Consider the following 24,653-nt stretch of genomic DNA (forward strand, 5'->3'; position numbering starts at 1 on the left):
GTAAATTAGTGCAACCATTGTGGAAGACAGTGTGGCGATTCCTCAAGGACCTAGAAATAGAAATTCCATTTGACCCAGCAATCCCATTACTGGGTATATATCCAAAGGATTACAAATCGTTCTACTATAAGGACACGTGTACACGAATGTTCATTGCAGCACTGTTTACAATAGCAAAGACCTGGAACCAACCCAAATGCCCATTGACGATAGACTGGATAGGGAAAATGTGGCACATATACACCATGGAATATTATGCAGCCATCAGAAACGATGAGTTTGGGTCCTTTGTAGGGACATGGATGAACCTGGAGACCATCATTCTCAGCAAACTGACAGAAGAGCAGAAGATCAAACACCGCATGTTCTCACTCATAGGCGGGTGTTGAACAATGAGAACACATGGACACAGGGAGGGGAGCACTACACACTGGGGTCAGTTGGGGGGAAATAGGGGAGGGAGGGTGGGGGGTGGGAAGCTGGGGAGAGATGGCAGGGGGAGAAATGCCAGATGTAGGTGATGGGGAGGAAGGCAGCAAATCACACTGCCACGTGTGTTCCTATGCAACAATTTTGCATGTTCTTCACATGTACCCCAAAATGTAAAATGCAATAAAATAACTAAATGGGGAAAAAATAAATAAATAAATAAATAAATAAAAAAGAGAGAGTCTGTCCCTTGTCTTTGGAGGTGCTGCTGGGCTGTCTCGGTCTCAGCCAGGCTGCTGTTTATTCTTTCTCTGGTTTCTGCTTACACAGGTGAGATTGGTCCCGCTTTCCCAATGGCGGGCATCTTTCACTCTGCCAAGCCCACTCACTGGTCCCGGATCAAGCTCAAACTGATGTGTTAACTGTGAAACTCTCCTTTGAGAGGGCTTCTGTTTGTTGAATCTTGTGGAGGTGGTATTTGTCTGGCCATATCACCTGACTCCCTGCTTTCAACTCTCCCTCCTTTGGTGAGACAAGCAGTTCCATCCTGCAAGCCTTCTCCGTGTTAGTCTGTGAGACAACTCATGGCACTGGGCTGGCCAGGCTGTTCCCATGGTCTGCATTGACAGGTTGGGGCGGTTCTCAGTCTGGCAGCATTCTCCTGGACTGTGGGCTGCAGAAGTCATGGGGTGAAGCACAGTATCTGAATTGGAGTGCCGAGGGGGTAAAGCCCCGGATCCTCCGAGACTGATGCACTTCCTTGGTGGGGCAGGGCCCCACCCTGCCTCTGCTCATCCTCTTTGGGCTACTCTCGCCACATTTTTTGGGGGTTAATCCCGATGTTCAACCAGTCTTTTTGAAACAAACCCAGTACCTTGTTCAGAAATGGAGAAATCACTCTTGTTCTGTGTCTCCCTCGCTGGGAGCTGCACTTCAGAGAAGCTCCCTTTCAGCCATTTTGGAGGAAGATGAATTTTTTTTTTTTTTTTTTGAGAGAGAGAGATCTTGCTCTGTTGCCCATGCTGGAGTACAGTGGCAGGATCTCGACTCATTGCAGCCTATGTTTCCCGGGTTCAAGTAATTCTTCCTGCCTCAATCTTCAGATTACCTAGGATTACAAGCACTGCCACTTTGCCTGGCTAATTTTTGCATTTTTTAGTAGACACAAGGTTTTGCCACAGTGGCCAGGATGGTCTTGAACTCCTGACCTCAGGTGATCCACCTGTCTCCCGAAGTGCTGGGATTACAGGCATTAGCCACCGTGACTAGCCAATATTTTAAATGTGAATGTCTATCAAGGTATTTTCTCATTCTCCTTTGCCATACTTATTAAATGGACTATTACCCTAAGCTGTAGGTAATAAGACGGAAAACAAACCAAATCATAAGATCTGAAACAGATCAATAGGTTACACATTAAATATCTGATTTGATTTGCTTAAGACCTCTAATATTTCTATTCCTTTGTTAATTGGGTAGTTTCAAAATTTCATTATAATTTCAGTTAAATTTACTGACTTCTCAAAACTTCTCAACTTTAAAAAACTATACACCCATCAATATAATAAGCAGAAAAATAGTTTAGAAAATTGTCACCAAAGTGTGCATTTCATACCTGAAAACAATAATTAGGCTTCTCTCTGGCCATTAATCAGGGGGTTTTTATGACATATAACAATTTTACTATTTTATTTGCTTGTTTTATAGTAATGAAGACAGAAATATTAAAGTTTCTGCATGATGTAGTACATTTCTTTAAAAATGCATTTCAAAATGTCTTTTTTTCTACAAAACTGAATACCTGTAACTGCTTTTTCTGTTACATTGGTGGGTCGGGAGGCCTGCCTAGAAGAATATTGATGTCTTTCTCATCAGAGGTCTTTGATAATATCAGGTATCCAATATATCCTAAGGGTACATATTTTCCTTGTTAAAACAAAATCTATTTTTGCCTATTTTTGTTGTTCTAAGGCTCTTCATGACAGGATTATTTAAAGCACTGAAAACAAGACAGGTTGTTTATATGTACTTCCTATTGTTTAAATACTCATGCAATTCTGACAAGATTAATACTCTAACTTCTCTGTCCTTAGTTTCATTAACAGATAATAATTATATCTTAATCTATATGCAAAATGAATAGAAAGTTTGGATTCAATTCTATTTAAGATAATCAAAGTTATCTTTACATTCATGGTTGGGGTGGCAAACATACAATCTATTCTGGTTAGAGATGGACTTGGGATGCTAGATAAAACACTTGGGATTAAGACACCTGTCCTAGGACTCATCATTATAGGCACTTCACATAATGAGGGAAACTGAATATTTATAACTTTTTGGAATGATGGTGATGGGAAAGAAACAAAGAAAGATTCTTTTCTCTGGTAAAATTTAGAGACTTTTTCTGCCTCAAATATATACTATACATGTTACTAATTTATTAAGCAGAACTCATCAAGAAGGCAAAAGACAAAAATTTACTAAAGACATAATTATCAAAAGTCACCCTGTATAATTCATGGTGTTAGGATATGACTAAGTACATACTTAGCATAATTGAAAGATGTTCACCTGAAATCAACAGTAATTACACACACACACACACACACACACACACACACACACACACATCAATCTGTCAAAATTATACACCAAGCTTTTAAGCATTTCATCAATTATACCTCAGTGTTTGTGATTAGAATTATTTTGACACATTAAAAATAAACACTTTTAATAACTCCCATTATTTGTGACAAAGGTATGATATCATTTTGTAATATCCACTGAAACATATTAAAATAAAATGATGTGGTATCTGAGATATGCTTCAAGTAATTTGGGAGAAAAGGATGGAAGAAGATAATTGGTGCAAATATGCAGATGAATTGATAATTGTTGAAACTGGTGATAAATTCATGGGGGGTGTTCATGATATTCTTCTATTTTTGTATATATTTGAAAATTCCTATATTAGTGTTTTTAAAATATATATTCTTAGGCCACATTCCATCATACTGAATCAGAACACCCTGGAGTTGAAGCCTCAGGTTCCTGGGCCTCATCCAAAACATGAAATCAGCGTCTTTGAGGAATAATAAAATAGATATTAACAAGCTAGTTATGCAGAGTTATGATCCAGGTAAAACACCAATTGATTGTGTCCAAAATATAAGTCTTCTATCATTCTCTTTTACAAAATAAATGAAATCTCTACAATATTTCTTTGGGAACCAACATAAAGATATTCCACTGTACTAAGTTTGTTTTCCAGAAATCAAACTCTGAGGCAAATTTGCATGTACAATGTTTATAAGGGAATTAACTTACAAAGGAATAAAGGAAGTAGGATAGGGGAGAGCGAATAGTTGAAAAGAAGTGCAATCCGGGCAGAGACGACAAGCCCACAGAATATCTTAAAGGGAATGACTTGCAGAGTTTTTACGCATGGAGGGAAGATGACTGGGCCTTGATATAACTCTCTCCAGCCCCACTGACAGCCATTTGATGCTAGTGCTTCCAGGGATAGGGCATGAGGTTGTGTGAAATGGTTATCTTTAAGTGAAGGGCAATTCCCCAAGAGAGACTCTAGTAATTTCCATCAGCCAGCAACAGTCCTAGCATGTGTGGATGAAGGTAAGTGAGGGGGAGAATTGATTGCCTCATCTGTTACATATGTAATACTGCATAGCCCCCACCACATCTATAAGAGCTGAAATATTTTTTGCTGGAAATTTCTTCATGGTCTTTTCTCATTTTTCCTTATATGTCCCTTACATATCAACAGAGAAATACTGCAATGGTGGTTATAGTGACTGCATTGCAGTTGCTGGCTGTTTTATTAGTGTGTTTAAATTTAATAATATTACCCTTAGGAATAAAATGTAAAACCATTTTTAAAAATTCCCATCAAAATCAACATAGCATACTGCTTGTCTTGGTAACAGAAATATATTAAACTGCACAGATAATAATGAATAGCAGTCTGGGTTTTCAAATAAACCTTAGTGGTTTATTTTAAGGTGATATTTACTAGTTTAGATACATGAACCCTAATTCCCACCCATTCACTTCCCAGAAATGTGTTTTAGGTGATGTTATTTAGATGGTAAAATCAGGTCAATAAGTTCTACTGAATCCTTAGATATTACGTGTTCTTGTATGAATAGGGAAAATGTACTATACACAGGGAAAATGTATGTGAAACATATGTGAGACACACTTTGGTTGTTTTAGTCTAGATTCTCAGTTCCAGCTGTGCTATGATCTGAATGTGTTTCCCCAAAATACATGTGTTTAATCCTAACCCTCAAGATGGTGGCATTAGGAGGTTGGGCCTCCAGAGGTGATTCGATCATGAGGGCTAATAAAAATAGCTCCTTTAATAAATGAAAGGACAAAGAGAGATCCCTCGCCTCTCCCACCGTATGAGGACACCTCTATCTGTGAACCGAAAGTGGGCCGTATCAGACATCGTATCTGCTGGTGCCTTGATCTTAGAATTCCCAACCTCCAGAACTGTCAGAAATAAGGTTTTAGTATTTATGAGCCCCTAGTTTGTGGTATTTTTTATGACAGTCAGTCATACTAAAACACGTGTTTACTCTGTTGTGATCAGGTAGTTTATAAAACACAACTAACACCTAGTAGGTACTCTACTAGGTTGCTCCTCCTTTGACCTGAGGCCTTTCCATTTGAAAAATTTTACAGGTTTATTTCAAAATTCATTCAGTCTACTTTTCACAGTAAAAACACAAAGGCTAAATGCTTGAGAGAATTAATATCCCACTTACCATGATGTGATTATCATGCATTACAAGCCTGTATCGAAGCATCTCATGCACCCCATAAATATATACACTTACTATGTACCTACGCCAATTAAAATTTTTAAAATGTATTATATACCTCCCCACTTCCTTTATAAAACTTACCTCAATTCCTTCTGGATAGTAAGAAACATAGAAAACCGTAATGAATAATAAGTCACCTCTATGTGTAATTTCCATTGCTAGTATAAGCCTTCATAGGGACTGGCTTTAAGAATTGGTACAATTCTTGACTGAGAGTAGCTTCCACCACCTAGCAGGTGGGGCAATAGGGTACAAGGGCAATTATCACTCAGCGAATTGCTGAAAAGGTCAAATTACTGTGACTTCATGCCTAATCCCTGTATGTAATTTTTTCTAAAAGAAAAGTGTGTATTTAATTCCACAGACCAAAAATATTACAAAAATATGAGTTTATATGTCCTAAGAGGGCTCCACAATTATCATGATTAACATTGTTTCAAATGGAAACAATTCCATACATATATATATATATATATATATACACATATATGTATGTATACACACACACACACAATTTCTCTGCAGATGTTAATATGTGGAAATGTATTGCTATATATTAGTGACAATAATTAGAAATAGAAATCTAGAGTAATACAATTGAAAGTCATATCATGCATGCATTAACGCATGTAAGATACTCTACAATGTATGCAAGAGAATATAATTTTTAAGGACCAAATGTGTGTTATCAATTAGGTACATGCTCTGAAAACGCTGTGTGGAATAAAATTGCTGAGCACAGGAAATATTTATAACCTAAGTATACAACCCAAGAAGTTGCTTATTTCTGAGACTTCATACCAAAGCAACCAGGCTGAGAAAAAAGCCTTCTGAGTAAAAGCAGTGTTTTAAATAACTTCTGAATCCAATGCATGCATGCAAGGCTGATAAATGCAAACCCTTTTATATAACCCTCAAATCATACTAAAGCGATGCTTCTTGACAGAGGTGTACTTAAATCATTCTACACTTTTCCTTTTATTCTCCTGTGTTAAAATGTCATCTTAAAAGTAATTTTTTAAGGAATAAGTGCTTTTTCATTTTATATGTCCTCAGCTAAATTGCTCATGTTTTAGTGATTACAAATTCAGAGTATTTTGGATGTTTATCACAAGGCTTTGACATATCATTATAAATATTTATTGTACCAATAATAATTATTCTTTGATTAACCTGATATGGCGAGACTGTCTCAATTTTATTAAAATGAACGAGCCGTCTTATATATTATTTACTGAACTATATCATTGTTTTCCCTTAAATTATTAACACTGGCACAAGTCAGCTTCAAGTTTCAAAGAAATCTCACTGAAAACAGAGCTACCGTAAACTGTATTCACCTTTATATGCCAACAAAAAACAAACACAACTTTTTTATTAATCTCTATGACTTTGTTGTCATTTAAAGCAAAACTACATGAGGAAGGGTTATCAGGAAATTTGGGAAGTTATATTGTTTCCTGCAACTTGGTACTGATTGATGAGAATGTACCAATGATTTCAAGGTCTGAGAAAGGAGTTTTACAGCAAAATGAGTAACAAAAGCTTGGGCATGGAAACAAACTCAGAAGGTCCAAGGGACAGGATAAATGTCCTTGCTGCAGAGCAGCAGATAGGCAGTAATTAAATCATGTGTACCCTGGTAATCCATACAGTCACTGATAATTTTATTCTTACCATAACTGGAAGCCATAGATTAATTAACTGATTTATGCTTTTAAAAGATCACTCTGAAGAAAATGTGGCACATGCCAGGCATGGTGGCTCACGCTTGTAATCCCAGCACTTTGGGAGGCCAAGGCAGGTGGATCAAGAGGTCAAGAGATCGAGACCATCCTGGTCAACACGGTGAAACCCCCGTCTCTACTAAAAATACAAAAAATTAGCTGGGCATGGTGGCACGTGCCTGTAATCCCAGCTACTCAGGAGGCTGAGGCGGGAAAATTGCCTGAACCTAGGAGGCGGAGGTTGCGGTGAGCCAAGATCGCGCCATTGCACTCCAGCCTGGGTAACAAGAGTGAACTCTGTCTCAAAAAAAAAAAAAGAAAAGAAAATGTGGCACATATACACCATGGAATACTATGCAGCCATAAGAAAAAATGAGTTCATGTCCTTTGTAGGGACTGGGATGAAACTGGAAACCATCATTCTCAGCAAACTGACACAAGAACAGAAAACTAAACACTGCATGTTCTCACTCATAGGCGGGTGTTGAACAATGAGAACACATGGACTCAGGAAAAGGAGCATCACACACTGGGCTCAGTTGACGGGGGTTATGGGAGGGACAATGGGTGATGGGGGGGTGGGGAGAAATAACCTGAGGAGAAATGCTGGATATAGATGAAGGCAGCAAACCACCTGATCACATATACACCTATGCAACAACCCTGCATGACCTGCACATGTGCCCCAGAACCTAAAGTACAATAAATAAATAAATAAATAAATGCCCTTTCTCTAGATTTTGAAATAAATAAAAGATCACTCTGACTGCTGTGTGAAAAATGGGCGACAGGGAGCAAAAGTAGAAACAGGGACAGGAAATGACAGTGGCTTATGTATAAGATTTCTGCTAAAGGTCTTGAAAGTATCATTAACTAACATCACTTGGGAAGTAGGTAAGTCCACTGATGTGTACATAGTCTATTTATTTACCTTTTTTATGTATTTGCAGAAGATATTCGTATACAAAGTAAAATTCAAGAAAATCACTATTAGGCTACCTACAAATCAATTTAGTTTAGAATTATTATAGTCGAGTAGTAATATTCTTACAGAAAAATAAGCTTAACCATAAAGCCCACTACATATAATAAGGCTTCCAAAAAGGAAAGCTGCAAAGCTGCTCATGAATAATCTTACAGCTATGTTTACAAGTTTTATTGTTATTTACATAATTTCTTTTCTGGTGACCTCACTGAATTCAAAACTGTGTTTTAGCCACATTTAACCCCAACAGTTAAAACTATTAAAATGCATTAGCATATCCTTCATTATTTGTTTTAATCAAGAAGAACTGAAATAAGGAATATGTAACATAAATTTTGTTTTGCTTACAAATGAACATATCAGGCAAATACATCAACTTAGAGAGGAATATAATTTATCTAGGTTTTTTTTTTAAAACAGTGAAGCACTTTTTAAAAAAGTAGTAGTGTACACAAAATTCCAAAATATAAAACAGATGAATAAATTAAGGTACATTTATACAAAGTAATTTTATGCAGCTATTATAAAAGGTAAAATACATATGCATTGACAGGGAAGTTTTAATTGATTTCATGTAAGTAAATATTAATTGAGCATCCTACATTCGGGGCACCGTCTTAACAGTTTGTAATAAAATAGTAAATGATATAGGGAAAGTCTCTCTTTCTGACATTTTTATATTTTGAAGAAAGTAGGCAGATACTAATCAATTCAATGAATATGTAAGAAATTTCCATATAGCAAACTAATCTGCAGAAAACAAAGTCATACATTATCTAATTCTTTATGAAAGTTGGCTATTATAGACTATGATATTAGGGAAGCCTTTTTTAAGGAGGTAACATTTGGGCTGAAAGCTAAATAACTAAGGTAGCCAGCCACAGGAAAATATCAGAAGAGAACACTCTGGAAAAAAAAACGGCACACAAAGACATTTCCCCTCATCCAAAGAATGTGGCATGATAAAGGACAGAAAGAAGACCAGGAAGCAGGTGGCAAAGAGGTAGTAGAGGTAGATGGGATGAGGGAAGTGAGACAAGACTGTGTAGCTTACAGGTCATGGTAAAGGAAGACACTTAGACATGATTATTTAACGAGAAGCTTATCATATCATTGAAGCAGGGAAGAGATATGATCTAATGTCTGTATTTCAAAGCCATTCTGACCAAATTTCAGGCAAACCTGGTAGAGAACCATAGGAAGACACTAGCAAAAAAATGATTGTTTGATTATATATTTGCTTTAAATATTTGGCTTTTCAGCTGCCTGGCATCCATTTCGCTTTAACAATATCTTGGTTTTTAAATAAATTACCTTTTCTATTAGACACACTTTCATTAGGGGCCCTCTATTGGTTGTAGCTTCCAGAGAAACAGAACCAGTAAAATGTGTATGTGTGTGTGTGTGTGTGTGTGTGTGTGTGTGTGTGTGAGAGAGAGAGAGAGAGAGAGAGAGAGAGAGAGAGAGAGAATTAATTAAAGATATTGGCTAATGTGATTGTGGAGTTTGGCAAATTCAAAATCTATAGGATAGGCCAGCAGGCTGGAGACGCAGAGAACGGTTATCACAGTTTGTGTCCAAAACAATCTGCTGGAATCCTCAGTTTGAGGGAGATCAGTCTATTTATTGAAAGTCTTCATCTGACTAGATGCAGCCCACCAATATCACAGATCCAAAATCTAGTGATCTGATATTAATACCATCTAAAAGCATATCTTCACAGCAACAACCAGATATATTGGACAAAATATCCAGATACCATGTCTTAGCCAAGTTAATGCATAAAATTAACTATTCCAGGCTGCATTCTCCTGGTCAAAGGGCAAGCATGTGATTCAAGGTAGGTTAATCAGTTGCTCTCTCCCTCAAATTTGCACTGGGTTAGAAAGACAACAAATTACATCTCATCTATATAGTCATGCCAAATCACATGATCCATCGCCAACCCCCAAAACATATAGGTATGCCTTTTTTTCCCTTAACCTTCAGCTCTTAATTCCTTTAAAAAGTTACCAATAGATTCTGTGAGGCCACAGTGAATCTTCTAATACTTTACTTTTATGTAGGCCAGGGTCATTTGGCTTGTTTAAAATTAATTTGCTTAAGTCAGGCTCCAGATATTTGGAAAGACATTTATCAAATTAATAATGGTTATCCAAGGGACTGGGATTTGAGGATCGAGGATTTCTGATTTTTAATATGTGTCTAATCCTTTAAAATGTTTCTGAATAATTTATAATTAGCAGCCTATTATTTTATAATTAAAGTAAATTCTGAAAAACCTTCTACATTAGTGTGTGGAAACAGAGCAGAATTGCGAATTGTATATAGAGAAGGAAGGCCTATCTTTACCTATACTGGAAGCTATGAAGCACTACAGCCCAACAGGAAGCTCTGTGGGACAATTTGAGAAACATTACTATAATCTATTGATTTTATTTATTAAAGAAAGAAAGGAGGGAAGCAAGATACTTTCTCATCTCACATTTAAAATTTGTTTAGTTGATGTATTTTCTGTCTCGGAGTATCACCTTCTGGCATTTGGCATCAGCAGCTGCCTCTCCCCAAAATGATAATATACTGCATAATTAACTCAGCACCAGCAGGGGCAATGCCAACTGTTTATTAAAAAAAAAAAAACTCTACTGTTCTTTTGAATAAATATATTGCATCCTTTTAAAGATTCAAAATAATACTGAATTAATTTGAAATAGTACAATCAGAATAAATTAGGTACTATCTACGTACAACTCAGTTTTTAAAGCTACAATTTCAACTAAAGATGTTAGTTTTCATAACTAATTTGAATTAGCTACTTCTTCCCACGTGTCTGAGTAAACACCAAGTCACCTGAAAAATGTCCATTGCCAATAATAATAGTAACAATAGCAAATATTGTTAAACTCTATTAAAAAAAAAACTTCTGTTTGTGTCCTCTGTTATTTGCTTGAGCAGTGGTCTATAGTTCTCCTTGAAGAGGTCCTTCACATCCCTTGTTAGTTGTATTCCTAGGTATTTTATTCTCTTTGTAGCAATTGTGAATGGAAGTTGACTCATGATTTGGCTGTTTGTCTGTTACTGGTATATAGGAATGCTTGTGATTTTTGCACATTGATTTTGTATCCTGAGACTTTGCTGAAGTTGCTCATCAGTTTAAGGAGATTTTACGCTGACACAATGGGGTTTTCTAAATATACAATCATGTCATCTGCAAAAAGGGACAATTTGATGTCCTCTTTTCCTATTTGAATATCCTTTATTTCTTTCTCTTGCCTGATGGCCCTATCCAGAACTCCCAATTCTATGTTGAATAGGAGTGGAGAGAGAGGCCATCCTTGTCTTCTGTCAGTTTTCAAAGGGAATGCTTCCAGCTTTTGTTCATTCAGTATGATACTGGTTGTGGGTTTGTCATAAATTGCTCTTATTATTTTGAGATACAATCCATCAATACCTAGTTTATTGAGAGCTTTTAGCATAAGGGCTGTTGAATTTGTTGAAGATCTTCTCTGTGTCTATTGAAATAATTATGTGGTTTTTGTCTTTGGTTCTGTTTATGTGGTGGGTTACGTTTATAGATTTGTGGATGTTGATTCAGTCTTGCATCCCTGGGATGAAGCCTACTTGATCATGATGGATAAACTCTTGGATGTGCTACTGGATTCGGTTAGCCAGTATTTTATTAAAAATTTTTGCATCGATGTTCATCATGGATATTGGCCTGAAATTTTCTTTTTTAGTTGAGTCTCTGCCAGGTGTTGGTATCAGGATGATGTTGGTGTCATAAAATGAGCTAGGGAGTATTCCCTCTTTTTGTATGTTTGGAATAGTTTCAGAAGGAATGGAACCAGCTCCTCTTTGTACCTCTGGTAGAATTTGGCTGTGGACCTGTCTGCTCCTGGACTTTTTTGTTTGGTAGGCTAATAAATGCTTCCTTAACTTCACATCTTGTTATTGGTCTATTCAGTAATTTAACTTCTTCCTCGTTTATTCTTAGGAGAGTGTAAGTAACCAGGAATTTATCCATTTCTTCTGGATTTACTGGTTTGTGTGCATAGTGTTGTTTGTAGTAATCTCTGATGGTAGTTTGTATTTCTGTGGGATCAGTGGTGATAACCCCTTTATCATTTTTTATTACAACCATTTGAATTTTCCCTCGTTTCTTTTTTCTTTGTCTGACTAGTGGTCTATCTATTTTATTGATCTTTTCAAAAAACCAGCTGCTGGATTTACTGATTTTTTGAAAGGCTTTTTGTGTCTCTATCTCCTTCATTTCTGCTTTGATCTTAGTTATTCCTTGCCTTCTTCTAGTTTTTGAATTTGTTCAATCTTGCTCCTCTAGTTCTTTTAATTTTGATATTAGGGTGTCAATTTTATATTGTTTTCACTTCTTTGGTGGGCATTTAGTGCTATACATTTCCCTCTAGACACTGATTTAAATGTGTACCCATGCTCATGGTTAGGAAGAATCAATATCATGAAAATGGCTTTACTGCCTGAAGTAATTTTTAGATTCCATGATAACCCCATTAAGCTACCAATGACTTTCTTCACAGAATTGGAAAAAACCACCTTAAACTTCATAAGGATCCAAGACAGAGCCTGCATGGCCAAAACAATCCCACGAAAAAAACAAAAACAAAACAAAAGAAAAAAAAAAAAAAACAAAAAAAAACAAAGCTGGAGGCATCCTGCTACCTGACTTCAAACTACAATACAAGGCTACTATAGTCAAAACAGCATGGTACTGGTACCAAAACAGAGATATAGACCAATAGAACACAACAGAGGCCTCAGAAGGAATGCCACACAGCTACAACAATCTAGTCTTTGACAAACCTGACAGAAACAAACAATGGGGAAATGATTCCCTATTTAATAAACAGTGTTAGGAAAACTGACTAGACATATGCAGAAAACTGAACCTGTATGCCTTCCTTACAACTTGTATAAAAATTAACTCTAGATGGATTAAAGATTTAAACATGAGGCCTAAAAGCATAAAAATTCTAGAAGAAAACCTAGGTAATACAATCCAGGACACAGGCATGAGCAAGGACTTCATGACTAAACACCAAAAGCAATGGCAACAAAAGTCAAAATAGGCAAGTGGGATCTAATTAAACTTAAGAGCTTCTGCACAACAACAAAAAAAAATCAATAGAGTAAACCAGCAACCAACAGAAGGTGAAAAATTTTTGGAATCTGCCCATCAGACAAAGGGCTAATATCCAGAATCTACAAAGAACTTAAACAAATTTACAAGAAAAAAACAAACAACCCCATCAAAAAGTGGGCAAAGGATATGAATAGACACTTTTCAAAAGAAGACATTTATGCAGACAACCATATGAAAAAAAGCTATCATCACTGGTCATTAGAGAAATGCAAATCAAAACCACATTGAGATACCACCTCACACCAGTTAGAATGACAACCACTAAATAATCAGGAGACAACAGGAGAGGATGTAGAGAAATAGGAATGCTTTTATGCTGTTGGTGGGAGTATAAATTAGTTCAACCATTGTGGAAGACAATTCCTCAAGGATCTAGGACTAGAAATATTATAATATCATTTGACCCAGCAATCCCATTACTGGGTATATACCCAAAGGATTATAAATCATTTTATTAAAAAGGCACATGCACATGTATGTTTATTGCAGCACTGTTCACAATAGCAAAGACTTGGAACTAATCCAAATGCCCATCAATGATAGAATGGATTAAAAAAAAAAAGTGGCGCATATACACCATGGAATACTATGAAGACATAAAAAAGATGAGTTCATGTCCTTTGCAGGGACATGGATGAAGCTGGAGACCATTATTCTCAGCCTATCAGAGGCTTAAGTGAAGTGCAAATGAAGCCTCAGCCTACAGCTTTGAATGAGTACCAGTCAATAGCCAAAATCAACTTGGTAGCCATCTATGTTAACTATCATGAAAGTGGTACCCAGCCCTCAGCTAAAGTGCCACACCTCATGCTGCATGGAGCAAAGATAAGATGTTTTCTTAACTCCTGCAAAATTTGCAACTTAGTGAGCAAATTAAATGATTTTTATTTGAACCCACTAAGTTCTGGTGGCCTGTTATACAGTGACTGATAATCTGAAGTATCTAGGTTTATAAGTAAATATATCTATGTTTTTGTATGTGACAATAAAAATAAATATTTGCCGTAATTACTTAAATGTGTAAAACTAAAATTCTCATTGTTTCAAAGTATGTTAAGAAATGGCTCAATCTGTTAAAAATGATAAAAAGATCAAGATTAGTCATTCTGAAATTTCTTCCATAACATTTAATTCAAAAAGCATGGTTTTAAAACAAAATACAAGAGTACTTGTTCAAAAAACTATTTATTGATCTTCACTTAAGGACCTCCTTTTTTACCATCAAGAAATCACCATGCCCAGGATCCCTCATGCTCTTAGTTTAAATATTTTTTTTACAAAGGATTCAGAGCATATAAAATTTCTAGGCTTAATTTCTTTACCATTAGTTCATCATTCTTCTATGTTAGGATATGCAAAATTTAATACTGAATTGGGTTTGTCATCGGAAGACTATGTAAGTTTTATCCTTGGACTAGTTCTTCTTTGAGTACTGATACTCAAAATATGAATATTATGGTACAGCAAGGGAAACGGCAAGGGACGCTGACCAAATATTTGCCCATACTCTCGGAAAGTACTTTCGGATATAAACATTTTTCAACTATGTCTATCTACAGAAAGAATCTCCAACCTAACCCAGGCTGCAAGAGCCAGAAAAAAACCTGCTATCAATTTTTGTGTGTAGATCCAGGCCTCAAATTTTATTGACTCTTCCTAAATCATATATATGTCTATATATCTATATACTTCAACGGTCTCCCAAGAGTTTTTATGTATATTTAATGTATTCGATCAGTTAATGATTGTGTAGAGCTTAGCACAGTTCATCAAACAGAACATTCTATGCAACCTCTAGACTTTATGAACATTTATGTTATCACCTCAAATTCAAAGTATAATCTGGTCTTCAGCACTAAACTGCGTAAGAATGAGAAAGATGTTCAGTCTGTAATCTGGAGAGAAAAGGAAGCTCAATGATCCTTCATAAAATTAAGTCTGTACACTCTGCTTTTCAAGCAGCAGCAGCAGCCTCTCTATTCCTTTACTTTCTTCAATGAACTATTATTAAATAGTCATCAGACTGACTCATTGAATTGGATTATTGTGGTTTCGATATATACCTTCTCTTAGGGTCCCAGTGGTACACTAACTAAATATATTAACTTAGAAACATCAATTAATACTAAAAATTATATTTTTTCCTTTTTTATATTCAAAAGGATTTTAATTGGAAGTAAACACACACACACACACACACACACACACACACACACTCACTCCAGAGTGCCTAATTTGTATGAGGATGATTGAAAAATATTATCAAGTATTAAATATGAATTTCAGCATATTATTGTTTTTACATTGTTGTAGTTCCAAATAGAAATTTCCGAATAAAACAAAATGCACATTTTAATACCAGCCAAATATACTTGAACCTTACATGTTTAAATTTCATATGCAAAAAATGATTAGTCATAGAGCAAACTCATCCTCTCATAAAATTTTAAAAGATTTTAATACCAGCCTCATATACTTAAACCTTACACACGTTTAAATTTCACGTGCAAAAAGTGATTAGTCATAGCGCAAACCCAGCCTCTTGCAGATATTTTAAAAGATAAATAAAACTATTTTAAAAGAGTTATATTTTAGGTTCAAGGGTACATATGCAGGTTAGTTACACAGGTGAACTTGTGTCATAGGGGCTTACTGTAGAGATTATTTCATCCCCCAGTTATTAAACCCAGTACCCAATAGTCATCTTTTCTGCTCCTCTGTCTCCTCCCACTCTCCATTTTCAAATAGACTCCAGTGTCTGTTGTTCCCTTCCTTCTGTTCATGAGTTCTTATTATTTAGCTCCCACTTATGTGTGAGGACATGTGGAATTTGGTTTTCTGTTCCTCTGTTAGCTTAGTAAGGAAACTAGCATCTGTTATTTTTTGACTTTTTAATAATAGTCATTTTGACTGATTGTGCAATGGTTTCACACTGTGGTTTTGATTTGCATTTCTCTAATGATTAGTGATATTAAACTGTTTTTCTTTTTATTTATTGGCCACATGTATGTAGTCTTTTGAAAACTGTTTATGTCCTTTGCACACTTTTTAATGCTTTTTTAAAAAAAATTCTTGTAAATTTAAATTCCTTGTGGATGCTACATATTGGACTTCCGTCGGATGCATAGGTTGCAAGTATTTTCTCCAATTCTGTAGGTGGTCTGTTGACTCCTTTAATAGTTTATTTAGCTGTGCAAAAGCTCTCACATTTAATTAGATTCCATTTGTCAATGGTTGCTTTTGTTGCAATTGCTTTTGGTGTCTTTGTTATGAAATCTTTGCCTTTGCCTTTGTCCTGAATGGTATTGTCTAGGTGGTCCTCAAGGCTTTTCCAGCTTGGGGGTTTACATTTAAGTCTTTAACCCATCCTGAGTTGATTTTTGTGTATGGTGTAAGGAAGGGGTCCAGTTTCAATCTTCACAAGGTTGGCAGTTCTCCCAGCACCACTTATTGAGTAGGGAGTCTTTTTTTCTATTACTTTTGTCAGTTTTGCCAAAGGGCAGATGGCAATAGGTGTGCAGCCTTATAAAAATTATACCTGTCATCATTACTTTTACTATTTCTTTGAAAAAAAATTTCAAATAAAATTTTTATGTTCACCATCTTTAATAATTTGTGGGTTTTCTTACTGGGATTCAACAAAATAACAATGGCATACAACCTTAGGTAATCCACGTCTATTTTCTCCAGACAAGTTCTGATCAGCTTTTTTGTCTGCAAATACTTCATCTGGCTGAAAACATATTCTTTTATTCAATGCACATAAGATTTATTTATTTTTATCTCCAGCTTCTTTTGTTCATTAAAGTTAATTATACCAGTGATCATCTCTGCTTAGAGACACAAACATGATTCTCAGCTATTTTAGATCTACTATGAGAAAAACCAATAGATGTATTCATATTATAACATTGGATAAGCACTCTATAGCTTTTTATTTAGAAGGTATTCCTATTTTATTCCTCAAAATATCAAATAGAGAAGGGACCCTCAGAACTGCAGTTCTCTTTTAAGGGACAGGCTGCGTCCTCGAGAGGCTCCCAGACCCTCCGTGCATCCTAACCAGAAGACATGTGATACAGGAGAGCCCTGGCTAACATGTGGCAGGTACCATTTGGGGACAAAGCTACCAGAGGAAGGAAGAGGCAGTAATTTTTGCTGCTCTGCAGTCTCCATGGGTGATTCCCAGGCAAGCAGGGTCTGGAGTGGACCTCCAGCAAACTCCGAGCAGACCTGCAGCAGAGGGGCCTGTTAGAAGGAAAACTAACAAACAGAAAGAAATAGCTTCAACAACAACAGAAAGGATGTCCACTCAGAAACCTCACCCAAAAGTCACCAACTTCAAAGACCAAAGGTAGATAAATCCACAAAGATGGGAAGGAACTAGGGCAAAAAGGCTGAAATCGACAAAAGAGAACTGCAGTTCTGAGGGTCCTTTCTCTACTTGAGATTTTGAGGAATATAATAAAAATGCCTTCTCACTGTACAGCCAAGGAGTGCTTATCCAATGTTATAATATGAATGCATCTACTGGTTTTTCTCATAGACCTAAAATAGTTGAGAATCATGTTTGTGTCTACGAGCAGAGGTGACCACGGGTGCAGTTAACTTGCATGAAAAAAAAAAAAGGATATGAACAGACACTTTTCAAAAGAACAAATTTATGCAGCCAATAAATGTATGAAGAAATGCTCATCATCACTGGTCTTTACAGAAATGCAAATCAAAACCACATTCAGACACCATTTCACATGACTTAGAATGGCAATCATTAAAAAATTGAGAGAGAACAGATGTTGGAGAGGAGGTGGAGAAAAAGTAGTGCTTTTAAACTGTTGGTGGGAGTGTAAATTAATTCAACCATTGTGGAAGGCAGTGGGGTGATTACTCAAGGAGCTAGAACTAGAAATACCATTTGACCCAGCAATCCCATGACGTCTATATACCCAAAGGATTATAAATCATTCTTTTATAAAGACACAGACACACATATGTTTACTGCGGCACTGTTCACAGCATCAAAGACTTGAAACCAACCCAAATGCCCATCAATGATAGACTGGATAAAGAAAATGTGGCACATATACAACATGGAGTACTCTGCAGCCATAAAAAAGGATGAGTTCATGTCCTTTGCAAGGACATGGATGAAACTGGAAATCATCATTCTCAGCAAACTGACACAAGAACAGAAAACCGTACACTGCATGTTGTCACTCATAATGAGGGGGGGAGTGTGTTGAACAATGAGAACACAAGAACACAGGGAAGGAAACATCACACACTAGGACTAGGGGTTGAGGGCCTGGGGAGGAATAGCAGGAGGTAGGGGGATTGGGGAGAAATATCATTAGGAGGAATACCTAATGTAGATGACAGGGCGATGGATGCAGCAAACCACCACCATGGCATACGTATACCTATGTAACAACCCTGCACGATCAGCACATGTACCCCAGAACTTAAAGTATAATAAATGAATTTTAAAAAGTAGAACTGCAGTTCTCATGTTTTTTGAGAAAAATGTCAAATAGCTTCCAAAAATTTCTATCACTTTTAGCCATTTTTGGAACCCAGAGACCTGAATGCTTTCCAGGGAAACAGCACAAATATTAGCTAAATGGTTAAATCCTAGACCACTGAATTTTTTAAAACAATATGTGTATACACACACACACACACACACCGTTTAGCGGAGAAATTGATATTTTTGCCTCAGCAGAATATCTGTTTGCCTTAAAATCTTTATTCTTAGGTATGCACATCAATCATCTAGGGATTGTAGGTATAAATTCCAAACTGACAGAAATTTATAGCTTCATTAGCATTTGTCAAAAATACAGGATTAAGTGTAGAAAATATGTATTCATGCTTCACCTTTCTGTCTTTACTTTAAGAGATAAGTATCTGTATTCAGTATTTGTTAGCTCCTACCTTTAAATAGCCAAACATAATCTCCAATAACATTTCAAAACTCTACTGAATTAAAAGAGTACCCTATTGACCTGAGAGTCCTCTGACTTAGGACTGCATGTTTAAATGTGAATTTAAGAAAATGCTGCAGCGATTACCTGGAGTTTTTCAGAATGTGTTGGTCAATGGACTCCTTGGTGATTTATTGGTGAAAAATATAAAATAACCATGTTGAATTGCTGTTTCATGACATACCTTCTAATTTGCAAACTATATAATCACTCATTGGGTTAAAAATTTATTTATACTCCCTGGAAATAGTTTTGGATGTACATATTTTTCAACATGCATATAATGAGTTTTGCCAGTATAAATATGTCCAGGAAATACTTGAACATGATCCCATGGAATTTTAAAACACGCAAATGAAGAGAGAAAGAAAAGAATATATTTACCGGAACTCTCAACTCAGGTATGGCAGCTTGGTAAGTGAGCGGACGGCAATCACGAGTGTTTGGCACAAGGACACAAGGAAGAAACACTGGACCCAAGTCATCTCCATCCAGAACATCCACTGTGAGAGTGGTGGTGGTGGTTCGCCTCTCATTCAGATTTTGGGCGCGGTCCTGTTAGAGAGAAAAACGAACAACAGGTAGTTTATAGAAATTAGGCACAATGGCCAGGAGCAGTGGCCCATCCTGTAACCACAGCACTTTGGGAGGCTGAGGCCAGTAGATCACTTGAGGTCAGGATTTCGATACCAGCCTGGCCAACATGGTGAAAAACTATCTTTACTAAAAATACAAAAATGATCTGGGTGTGGTGGCAGGTACCTGTAATCCCAGCTATTCAAGAGAATGAGGCACAAGAATCACTTGAACCTAGACTTGGTGAAAGAAAAGAAAAGAAAAAAGAATAGAAAGAAAAGAAAAGAAAAGAAGAAAAAAGAAAAGGAAGGAAGGAAGGAGAAAGAGAAAGAGAGAAAGAAAAGAAGGAAGGAAGGAAGGAAGGAAGGAAAGAAAGAAAACTGAAAAAGAAAGAGAAAGAAAGAAAGAGAGAGAAATGCATATACAATGTAGAATTAGTTTCATTTAAAAAAAATTGATCAATAACTTGCTTAAACCAACAGTTTTAAGTGGTAAAGCCAGGCTGTAAACTGAGATCTGATTGTCTTCTAATCAACTTTCTTGAAAGTATACTATAGTAGTGAAGCTTTTATATGTTAGGACTTTACCTAACAGTTCACATTACTAAATAGCTATCCATGAAGGTCACTCTCATCTTCTTAGAGCATTTACTTTAAAAACCCTGTAATTGTAAATTATTTCTCTGCCCCTCTGAGATGTAAATTTTTTTTCCATTTATTTTATTGCATTTTAGGTTTTGGGGTACATGTGAAGAACATGCAAGATTGTTGCATAGGTACACACGTAGCAGTGTGATTTGCTGCCTTCCTCCCCATCACCTACATCTGGCATCTCTCCCCTTGCTATCTCTCCCCAACTCCCCACTCCTCACTGTCCCTCCACTATTTCCCCCCCAACCGACCCCAGTGTGTAGTGCTCCCCTCCCTGTGTCCATGTGTTCTCATTGTTCAACACCCGCCTATGAGTGAGAACATGCAGTGTTTGATCTTCTGCTCTTCTCTCAGTTTGCTGAGAATAATGGTTTAATTTTTTAAAAAGCTTCTTGTCAGTTCTACAAACCAGCCCATCTTTTTCATGACCTGGGGGGCCATGACTTCGAAATGTAATAGTCAAGGAAGAAGCCCCTATTTCCCAGTTTCTGTGGGAGGGTAGGAGCCTAACTTCCTTAGGAGGCTTGGTCCAATTTCTAAACCTACATTCTGTCATGAAAATTCAAGGAAGTTTATTTTCTGTTGGGAAAACCAATTTGTAAACACACCTGGTCTGTGATTGCCCCACACTCAAGTCCACTGGAGCTTTTAACAACTCTCAGCCCTTATTTCCATCAGGGTTGAGTTCAGATCTAATCTGCATTCTGGTCTCTCTTCTCTATTGCAATAGCCGTGAACAAAGTCTTCCTTATCATTTAACTTTGTCTATTGCAAATTTGCAGTAGCAATACAGTCTTACTAAAATCCAAAATTTGTTCAGATTTCCCTACTTTTTACTTAATGTCAGTTTTCTGTTTCAGGATCTCAATCAGGTTACCACTTTACATTTAATCATAATGGTTCATTTTGGCTGTAACAAGTTCTCAGACGTTTTTTCCATTTGTGATGGCCTTGACAATTTTGAGTAATAGTTAAATATTTTGCACAGTGTTCCTCAATGAGTTTTTTTCTGGTGTTTTCCTCAAGATTTTCCTATGCGATTTATATAGGAAAACCCCGTCAACTGTTATTTTGACAAATTGATAATGATTATATATGATTAATATGACTTATCACTGTTGCTAACTTAATCACCTGGCTGAGGTTGTGTCTAGTCAGTTGTTTTTCAACTGTTAAGCTACTCTTTCTTGTTATCCTTTCTATTTCATTGGGAGAAAATCATGATGGATATCACATACTCGAAGAATGGGTAGTAATTTTATTAGAAATTAAATTGCTTATCTTTATCTAAAGAATATTTGGTATAGAAGAAAATAATACTAGACCTAAGTGATTTCCATCCAGAATGTCCATTGATGAGGGTGGTGGTGGTAGTAGCATCATTCATTATGACAGAATATTGAAATGTTTTCGTTTTCATAGTCTTTATTATTTTAAAGAACTATTACACTTTTCTGTCTTTCTGAATTCTATTTTGTACAACACTGAAAAGTTTACTTGTAGGTATGTTCATGTAGCATTATTCACAAAAGACAAAAGGTGGCAAAGGCCCACATATTTATCAATTAATAAATGGATAAATGTATTGTGGTAGGTACATACAATGCATATGTTTCAAGCACAAAAAGATATAAAGCACCGATATATACAACAACCTGGATCAACCTTGAAAATATAATGTTTTCAAATAAGGAAGCCAGACAAAAAATAAGGTCACATATTATATAATCCATTTATAAGCAATATCCAGAAGCAGCAAAACAAGGTATTGATGGACCATATCTTAAAATGATAAAAGCTTTTTGTGACAAACCCACAGCCAATACCATACTGAATGAGCAGAAAGTGGAAGCATTCCCTTTGAAAACCAGCACCACTACTATTCAACATAGTATTGGAAGTTCTGACCAGAGCAATCAGGCAAGAAAAAGAAACAAAGGATATTCAACCAGGAAAAGAGGAAGTCAAATTCTCTCTATTTGCAGATGACATGATTGTATGTTTAGAACACCTCATGATCTCAGCCCAGAATCTCCTTAAGCTGATAAGCAACTTCAACAAAGTATTAGGATACAAAATCAAAATACTTATGCAAAAATCACAAGTATTCCTATACACCAGTAACAGACAAACAGAGAGCCAAATCAAGAGTGAACTCCCATTCACAATTGCTACAAAGAGAATAAAATACCTAGGAATGCAATTAACAAAGATGTGAAGGACATCTTCAAGGAGAACTACAAACCACTGCTCAAGGAAATAAGAGAGGACACAAACAGATGGAGAAACGTTCCATGTTCATGGTTAGAAAGAATCAATATCATGAAAGTGGCCATACTGCCCAAAGTAAGCCCTCAGTTCAATGCTATCCCCATCAAGCTACCACTGACCTTCTTCAGAACTGGAAAAAAAAAAAAAACACATTAAACTTCATATAGAACAAAAAAAGAGCCTGCATAGCCAAGGCAATCCTGAGCAAAAAATACAAAGTTGGAGGCATCACGCTGCCTGACTTCAAACCATACTACAAGGCTACAATAATCAAAACATCATGGTACTCATACCAAAACAGAGATAGAGACCAATGGAACAGAACGAGGCCTTGGAAGTAATGCCACGTATGTACAACCATCTGATCTTTGACAAACTTGACAGAAACAATCAATGGGGAAAGGATTCCCTATTTAATAAATGATATTGGGGAAATAGGCTAACCATGTGCAGAAAGCAGAAACTGTACCATTTTCACCTTATTAAAAAAATTAACTTCGGATGGATTAAAGGTTTAAACATAAAACTTAACACCATAAAAACCTTAGAAGAAAACTTGGCAATATGATTCAGGACATAGGCATAGGCAAGGACTTCATGACTAAAACACAAAAAGCAATGCAAGGAAAGCCAAAACAGACAAATGGGATCTAACTAAACTAAAGACTTTCTGCACAGCAAAAGAAACTATCACTAGAGTGAACCGGCAACCAACAAAAGGGGAAAAAAATTTTGCAATCTATCCATCAGACGAAGGGCTAAAATCTAGGATCTACAAAGAACTTAAACAAATTTACAAGAAAAAAAAAACATCAAAAAGTGGGCAAAGTTTATGAACAGATACTTTTCAAAAGAGGACATTTATGCAGCCAACAAACATATGAAAAAATACTCATTATCACTGATTAGAGAAATGCAAATCAAAACCACATTGAGATACCATCTTGTGCCACTTAGAATGGCAATCTTTAAAAAATCTGGAGACAAAGATGCTGGAGAGGATGTGGAGAACAGGAATGCTTTTACACTGTTGGTCAGAGTATAAATTAGTTTAACCATTGTGGAAGAGAGTATGGCGATTCCTCAAGGATATAGAAATAGAGATATCATTTGACCCAGCAATCCCATTACTGGGTATTTACTCAAAGGATTATAAATCCTTCTATTATAAAGACACAGGCACACACATGTTCATTGCAACACTGTTTACAATAGCAAAGACTTGGAACCAACTCAAATGTCTATCAATGATAGACTGAATAAAGAAGTAGCAGGTATACACCATGGAATATTATGCAGTCATAAAAAAGATGAGTTCATGTCCTTTGCAAGGACATGGATGAAACTGGAAATCATCATTCTCAGTAAACTGACACAAGAACAGAAACCCAAACACCACATGTTCTCACTCATAATGGATATTGGCCAATGAGAATACATGGACACAGGGAGGGGAACATCACACGCTGGGGCCTGTTGTGCTGTCTAGGGGAGGGCTAGCAGGTGGGGATATTGGGGAGGGATAAAATAAGGAGAAATACCTAATGTAGAAGATGGGGGATGGATGCAACAAACCACCATGGCATGTGTATACCTATGTAACAATTCTGCACAATCTGCACACGTACCCCAGAACTTAAAGTAAGAGAGAGAGAGAGAGAGAGTGTGTGTGTGTGTGTGTGTGTGTGTGTGTGTGTGTGTGTGTGTAAACAGAAAACACAAACTGGTGGCTACGGGAAGCTGGGGAGGGGATATGGAAAGCAACTACATGAGTGGTGCCAACTATTTTTAGAGTGATTAAAATGTTTGGGGAACTGGATAGAGGTGGTGGTTGCACAATACTGTGAATGTACCAAACGCAAAGGTCACTTTAAAATGGTTAATCTTATTTTACGTTAATATATGTTAAATAATTAAAAAATAATTATACTAAAAGACTGGCATTTTATTTTGTTCACAAAATGTTTTCCTTTGTGACAGTTCCCAGCATTAATATTTGCCT

General features: G+C 36.4%; 1 protein-coding gene across 10 annotated transcripts in view; it reads right to left on the bottom strand.

Moving 5' to 3' along the window:
* The window catches only part of PCDH15 (protocadherin related 15), an 819,037-nt gene that overhangs the window by 458,586 nt on the left and 335,798 nt on the right, over window positions 1-24,653 (bottom strand). For all 10 annotated transcript variants that reach the window (XM_032245634.1, XM_032245633.1, XM_032245636.1 and 7 more), the window contains one exon: window positions 19,539-19,709. In XM_032245634.1, coding sequence (XP_032101525.1) covers window positions 19,539-19,709 — 171 coding nt within the window. The remainder of the gene's footprint in view (window positions 1-19,538; window positions 19,710-24,653) is intronic.

Source organism: Sapajus apella, unplaced genomic scaffold, assembly GCF_009761245.1.
Source record: "Sapajus apella isolate SASKATOON/1434 unplaced genomic scaffold, GSC_monkey_1.0 scaffold58, whole genome shotgun sequence".
NCBI lineage: Eukaryota > Metazoa > Chordata > Mammalia > Primates > Cebidae > Sapajus > Sapajus apella.